At 38.1% G+C, this 7,086-nt stretch overlaps 2 protein-coding genes across 2 annotated transcripts; both read left to right on the top strand.

The window, feature by feature from the left end:
• The first annotated feature begins 218 nt into the window (after positions 1 to 218).
• On the top strand, positions 219 to 2,182 carry LOC109827803 (pentatricopeptide repeat-containing protein At5g39710-like). The gene is made up of 3 exons (XM_020394823.1): positions 219 to 607; positions 843 to 908; positions 1,058 to 2,182. The coding sequence occupies exons 2-3, from the start codon at positions 885 to 887 to the stop codon at positions 2,180 to 2,182; spliced, it is 1,149 nt and encodes a 382-aa protein (XP_020250412.1). The 5' UTR covers positions 219 to 607; positions 843 to 884.
• Positions 2,183 to 2,213: 31 nt separating this feature from the next.
• LOC109827801 (pentatricopeptide repeat-containing protein At5g39710-like) lies at positions 2,214 to 3,374 on the top strand. Its single transcript, XM_020394822.1, has one exon. It carries the CDS (start codon positions 2,214 to 2,216, stop codon positions 3,372 to 3,374), a length of 1,161 nt encoding a protein of 386 aa, XP_020250411.1.
• Positions 3,375 to 7,086: the final 3,712 nt, after the last annotated feature.

Here is a 7,086-nt window from a genome sequence, read left to right as displayed (position 1 = left end):
CTCCATTTAGAAAGCGGATATGGTAAAGAAAAATTAAAACCGATCGGATACGGTTTCTAAAACGGTTACGGTTTTATTTTTTTATCCGGATACGGTTTCGGATAAGGTTATCGGGTCAAAATTGCGGATACGATCCAGATATCCGGATATTTGAAATAGCCATATATAACACTTGTATTGGGTCGGGGTTAACATATACTGATGTTATCCGCATCCGACCCAATATCAACTCAAACCCTAATTCCTCTCTCCAAATCCCACCACCTCCACCAGTCCACCTCCAAGAGCCGCCTCCTACTCTGGCGACCCTGCGCCTCTCCCTCGCTCTCCGCCTCCGCCTCCGCCTCCGCCTCCAAGCTGACGCCAAGTCCCGCTTCGCCTCCTCCGCAGCGTCCCGCTCCAACGCCGCGCCTACTAGATCTCAGATTTTTTGGATCTCAGATTTCCCGTCGGCTTAGGGTTTACATCTCAGATTTTTCGCTCTCTGATCCGGGCTGGCTGGTTCTTCTCCACATCTTAAGCTGGTGCAAGAGCGTCCCTCTCCGCCTCCGCGCCCCACTCCGCCTCCGCCTCCCGCTCAGCCTCATCTTGACGCTCCGAGTATAAAGTAAGGAAAATATCACTCATCTATATAAAGAAGCATTATTGTGCCAATTATAATCATACTCATTTTTGTCATATAGTTACATTCTTCACTCGCAGCTTTCAGCTTAAATTTTGTCCTAAAGTTGTTCTTAAATTTTGTCCTAAAGCTGTTTAGTTTATATATGATCATTTAAATTTATGTTGCTTATATATGAATTTTATTATGGTAAACATGCGCAATTTGTTTAATCTGGCAGGATTACCTGGTGTTCTTTGGGTGTTACCTGATTCTTATCTGGATGTTCCTAACAAGGATCACAGAGGTTAGTAACAGCAAAATACTCAATGCATTTGTATAGTTTTTGGAAGTACCTAACTTCAAATTTGGTCATTTATCTCAATTTTCTTTTAAAAATCATATTTCATCCTTTGAAATAGGTATTATTCTTAGTAAAGGTTTATTATGGAACAGATTTTTTTCCCTCGATTAAGCGTCTCCATGATTCGGCCTCAATTGGGATTTTCGCACCGGAACCTCATTCGAAGAGTTCACAAGTACTCCTCTGCTGCTCTTTCGACAATTCGAGATGACCCCTTGGTCGATTCCGTAGAGAGAACTAGCAAAACTTCACAGGTTAACCAGTTCAGCTTTTGCACTGTGAGAAGCCCGACCCTTTTCCCTTACATCGCTGTCTTTGTGAAAACTTTGAATCATGATATTTTCTGTGAGATGAAATTTGCAAATGTGGTGGATATATATGGCATTTCTCATGCATTAGAGTCATTCTCAATGCTGGTTGGGATTTTCTCGCTGGTGAAAATGCGTAGAGAAGTCAGGCATTTGCTTCTTGATGTGATGGTTTTTGACAAGGGATTGCTTTCTGAAGTTGTGAGATTTTCTAGTGGTTCAATTACGCCGTTGCAAGCCTATGGAGATCTGATAAAAGCTCTCGTGGACAATTCAATGATTGAGGATGCGCTAGAATTTTGTTTGGAGGCTATGGAAATTGGGCTTGAAATGGGCGTCCCTCTGTGCAATTCTTTGCTCAAGTGTTTCGTCGAGAGGAATAATGTTGGGGTTGTCAGGAGTTTGTTTGAGTATATGAAGGTGCTGGGGCCATCACCAAACATTTACACTTATACTACTATGATGGACTTGTACACTAAAGGCAATACACTGGATGTAGATGAAGCTAACAAGATTCTTGTAGAGATGGAAAATCATGGTGTCAGGCCTAATGCAGTAACATATAGCATGTACCTTCGAGGGCTTTGTAAGATAGGGAAGGTTGAGAGTGCTTGGGAATTTCTTAAGGACTTGCAGCATAGAGGACTTGAGTATGATAACTACTGTTGTAATGCTGTCATTCTTGGTTTTTGCCGTAAAGGGGAGTTGAACAAAGCATTTACAGTATTGGATGAGATGAAGAAGTGTGGCTTATCACCTGATGTTCATAGCTATAGCATCTTGGTCGATGGGTTTTGTAAGGAGGGCAATGTTTCTGAAGTTTGGAATCTCTTTGAGGAAATGCATAGAAGAGAATTAATGCCTAATGTGATCAGGAGAAATGGAAATTGCAATAAAGTTGTTTCGTGAGTTCAGAGATAAGGGCTATGGGAGAGATCTTATGGCCTATAGCATTCTCATTGACGGATGTTGTCAGCATGGTGATATGGATGGTGCACGTGAGCTATGGCATGAAATGATCCAAGACAAGTTCACTCCAGATGTTTTCTGCCATACCAGTCTAATTTACAGCTATTGCCAAAACCAAAAATTGCAGGAAGCTACAGATCAGTTTGAAATCATGCTTAATGATGGTGTGGCGCTCAATATTGTTACTTGCACCATTATTATTGATGGGTTATGCAAGGAAGGGTGTTTTATAGAAGCTTTTCGGTTCTTAAATGAAATGGGGGAGCTGGGTATCAATCCCAATATATTTACTTACACTACAATCATTGATGCGCTATACAAAATTGGAAGTTCTTGTGGTGCATGGGAGATTTTTGGAGTTATGATAAAACGAGCTCTTGTTCCTGATGTAGTTCTATATACCATCCTGATCAATGGTTTAGTCAAAACACTGGACTTGGAGAAAGCTCTTATGATCTATGAAATGATGTCTCAAAGGGGTATAAATCCAAACATTTTTACTTATACAAGTCTCATCAATGGGCTATGCAGCGCTAGAATGCTTCCTACAGCTTTGGGCTTATTTGAGGAAATGAAATGGAAGGGATTCAAGCCTGACAGGGTTCTTTATTCTACGATGATTTCATGTTGCTGCAGATGCGAGGATATGAAGAAAGCTCTGGAATTTGTCAATTCAATGGAGACAGATGGGTTTGAACCTGATGGCATTGTGTACAGTTCGATAATTGCAGGTTATTGCAGGTCCAACAATAAGGAGATTGCTTTGGAACTGTTCTATAAATTGGAGAGACATAAATTCAGACTTGACAGAAGTATGCATACTTCAATAATTGCTGCTTATTGTAGGTGCAATGATATTAAGAAGGCTGTACGATTGTTCAATAGAATGGTGGAAAGTGGTTTAGTACCAGATGTGTATTTGTATACTTGTTTAATAGAGAGATGTAGCAAGTTGTCAGTGATGAGCGTCGCAGAGTTGCTGCTGGCTAAAATGATTATAGTAGGATTCACTCCTAAGGCAATAAATTATACAACTCTTATACATGGATATCGTAAGATGGGTTACTCTGAGAAGGCCTTTGAGTTGCATAAATCTATGCTGACGCAGCTTCCCGAATCTTTACATCAGTAGGCTGGAAAATACCAACAATTAAATCACCTCAGCATATATGTCTGGAATCAGATGGTACTAATTTGCACTCAAATCCAACTGGTTCATTACGGTAAGCAAAGTTTACATCAATGAAATGTACCTTTTTTGACAATTTATAGGTGACTACCCACACACCATGAGAGATGCTGCTTATTTCTAATTTTATAATGTCATGTAGGTGAAAATATAATTTGTCTGAGTTTTTGTTGAAAATCAAAATTCAATTCTAATACAATATATTACAATACTAACTGTTTATATGCAACTAGACTAGTAGAAATTAATTTGCATGGAGATATATAAACAAAAATGGCCTTTATAAGATGGTAACCCTCGCTTGTTTAAAGTTAAATAATTTGCTTTAGGTTTATGCTTTGTTTTCTTCCAAGAGCATTTTAAGATTTTCTTACATGATTATTCTTTTTTTTAATTCTCATCTTAAGTTACTGTTTCTCGATGAAACATATTTCTGCGGCTGCTTTACTGCTGGTTAGTTATAGTGTATAGAAATTTAAAAAAATTAATGTTCCAGCTTCTTGTTCTAATCAATGAATTAGGAGTGACAAGATTCCTTAATCCATATTTAATTCCACCCTTGAGAAATAAAGTTCATCTCACAATCTTCTCTTATTATGATCATTATCTTGCAACTTATTTTTATCTTGCAACTTATTTTTAAAATATTGTTTAAATTGAATTTTTGGAACTTGATTCTGTAAAAACAATGATATCATTCCACATATCATTTATATTTTCTTTCTGTTTTAAGTTCTTGCAGCTATAAGTGAGAGGGAAACTAAGGGTACAAGGCAGTTTTTGGAGAAGAAAGAGGGTAGTCTTCGACGAAAGATGATGAGAAAGAGAGGTAATTTTGCCTGTGGGTCAGTCATTTCCCCAGATTAATATTTAGCTGTATTTTGTTTTTATTTTGAAAGACTCATTTAAATTTTAAAAAAAAACTTTGTATGCTAATGCCCAGGAAACAGCCATTCAGTTCAATAGGTGCAGAACCATGTGGTAATCCGAGGCGACAATTGAAACGATCCTTCCTTAGGTGCATTCTTGTTCTTTCAGAGTAGCAGATCCAAACAAATTTGTCTTTACCAAGAGTGTAGCCAACTCTTTTCTTTTCCTGTGCTTTGGAGTTTATTCCACTTGAACCATATGTTGAACAAGTGGGCAGGCATCTGACTAAGTCTTGGAGAATAACATGGAAAATTCAAGTATTCAAAATGTTGCCAGTAATTGATAAAACTTTTTCTTTTTTCAGGTGGTCTCTTTTACCCATCCATAGCTCAACTTATTCCTTGAATTTCAGTTTCAGTTGATGCAGATTGCCGTGCATCATGAATTTTGTACCGTTCATGGATGTTTCACTGAATCTTTAATCAATGTTCTACATGCACCTTATTGAAAAAGCATCTCAAGCATGAAAATGTGAAATTGTAAAAACAATGGAGGTGAGATTTCATCTCTCTGATCTTGTGATTTGATTCCTTTTTTATTTGATAAGCATTTTTCTTTAGCTGTTTGTGCGTCTCTCTGCAGATCAAGTCAGAGTTTTATAGTTGGACCACCTGCCATTCGTCAGTCAGTTCTTTGGTATGTCATCTTTCTGCCTTCTGGCGTTTTTATCTTTTATTTGGAGATCAGCTTCTTCTCTTTTGAATTAATCTATATCGTTAGGTATCATGTTGCATTCAATGTAAAATATGGTATTAGCAGGTCGTAATACCCAAGGACGTGTTATGATTCATTGAGATTGGTACCTAACACTGCAACGGTTGTCTAAGCATATCCTAAAATCTACGCAGATCAAAGATCGAGCGGCTTGCTAGCTGGTAAGTTGATTCTATGGTGGACCAGCAAGGAGGCTTTGTTCCGTTCTGTTGGTGTTGGTCCCATATGTATGAATAAGCTTTCATAGCTATTGTCCTGATGGAGCTATCATTTGGATATTTCCTGCATGAACCTTGGAATTCATATTTATATCATCCTCGATGAGTTTTACAGATTCATAGCTCCAGTTAGCGGACCACCTCGCCCATCCTTCAGATTCATAGCTCCAGTTGATGGACCACCTCGCCCATCCTTCAACATCTAATGAATTTGAAAGCTCGAGCTTGAGTTACTACCCAGTGATTTTGAAATTGCTTTTGATTGAGCATCAGTTTACGTTTACAACGTGATATTTTTCTTGTAAACAATTAGAGACTGAAAGAATTTCTGATGTTTATTGTGCACCTGTATTATTCCAATTTACACGAGGAAAGTTAATGTTATAGCATACAAGAATCTTTGGACTGATTTGTTCAACCGTTTGAAAATTCCCCCCTTCTTCCTTTCATAGATCACCTGTTTAAAAGTTTAAATCTTTTCAACTGTATGTATATTTTCCTTGGGAGATCCCCTTTCTATTGAGTCCACCGGTATCTCCTAAGGCACAATTTTTTCTGAAAGATCCCTTACGAGCGTCATACTTCTATTTAAATTCAGGACAAATTTTCAAAATCAACCTTTATGGTATTTAAATAGCAAAACCGACCTCATATTACATTATTCAGCAAAACCGATCCTTTTTTTTTAATGGTTGGTTTTGCTGCTGTAAAAATTTTACAAAATACACGGGACTGCTAGTCCCGTGTATTTCGACCCAGCTTTGAAAAACACGGGACTAGCAGTCCTGTGTTTTTTGAAGAGACTTCGGCAGTTTTGAAAAAAAACCCGTGTTTTTTTGCAGCTACAAAAACAAGCGCTTATCTAGTCTCACAAAAAGTTGATGGTGTTGAAGTTGACGTACAAAATATTCTCGAAACTTTGGCGAAAGGTTATGGTGGTCGTGTATCTGTAACTTATCAATTTCAGCAAGCACTCGAGAAATCTATATCGAAAAACTTTAGGGATAATAGCATAATTTGCTGCATGGGTCAGAATACAGACTCTATATACAGGTAAATGTCACAGTTTTACACTACTTCCTGATTCCATAACTCATTTGAGAAACATTGTCAATAAGGTAAATTTCACAAAATCCCCCTGAGCTTTGGCAGATATCTGCACAGAACTCCCTAGCTTTATAAGTCATAGAATCTCCCTGAACTTGTCTCACTGAAGTATCAAGACTGACGACAGTTACTTTAAGTTGTTACGTGCGCTGACAATGTTTGGACAATTTTGATATGTACATTACAAACGTATTTCGGGACAATAGATGGTTTTTGGATTTGTAGCCGAGACTGTGGTGTGACTTATTAGATTCGTAAGTGGGTTTGTGGCGTGATTTGTTGGATTTGGATTCGTAAGTTGTGGCGTGATTTGTTGGATTTGGAATCGTAAGTGGGTTTGTGGCGTGATTTGTTGGATTTGTATGAGTTTGTGGTGTATTTTATGATTTTTAGATTTGATATATGCGTTTATACAGGGAATTGACATGAAATGAAATGGTGTAATTTATGAAACTTGCATTTGAAATATGAGTTTGTACAAGGAATTCCAACAACGCAGCAGAAATATGTGCAAATTTGTGCAAGAAATGCACGGGACTGCTAGTCCCGTGCATTTCATTGTGCCCAGGAAGTGCACGGGACTAGCAGTTTCGTGCACTTGTTTTTGTAGCTGCAAAAAAACACGGGACTGCTAGTCCCGTGTTTTTTCAAAACTGGCGAAGTCTCTACGAAAAAACACGGGACTG

The sequence above is a fragment of the Asparagus officinalis genome, unplaced genomic scaffold (assembly GCF_001876935.1).
Source record: "Asparagus officinalis unplaced genomic scaffold, Aspof.V1 AsparagusV1_Un443, whole genome shotgun sequence".
In the NCBI taxonomy this organism is placed as follows: domain Eukaryota; kingdom Viridiplantae; phylum Streptophyta; class Magnoliopsida; order Asparagales; family Asparagaceae; genus Asparagus; species Asparagus officinalis.
The sequence above is the reverse complement of the archived record's forward strand: the minus strand, read 5'-3'. Positions and strand labels throughout refer to the sequence as shown.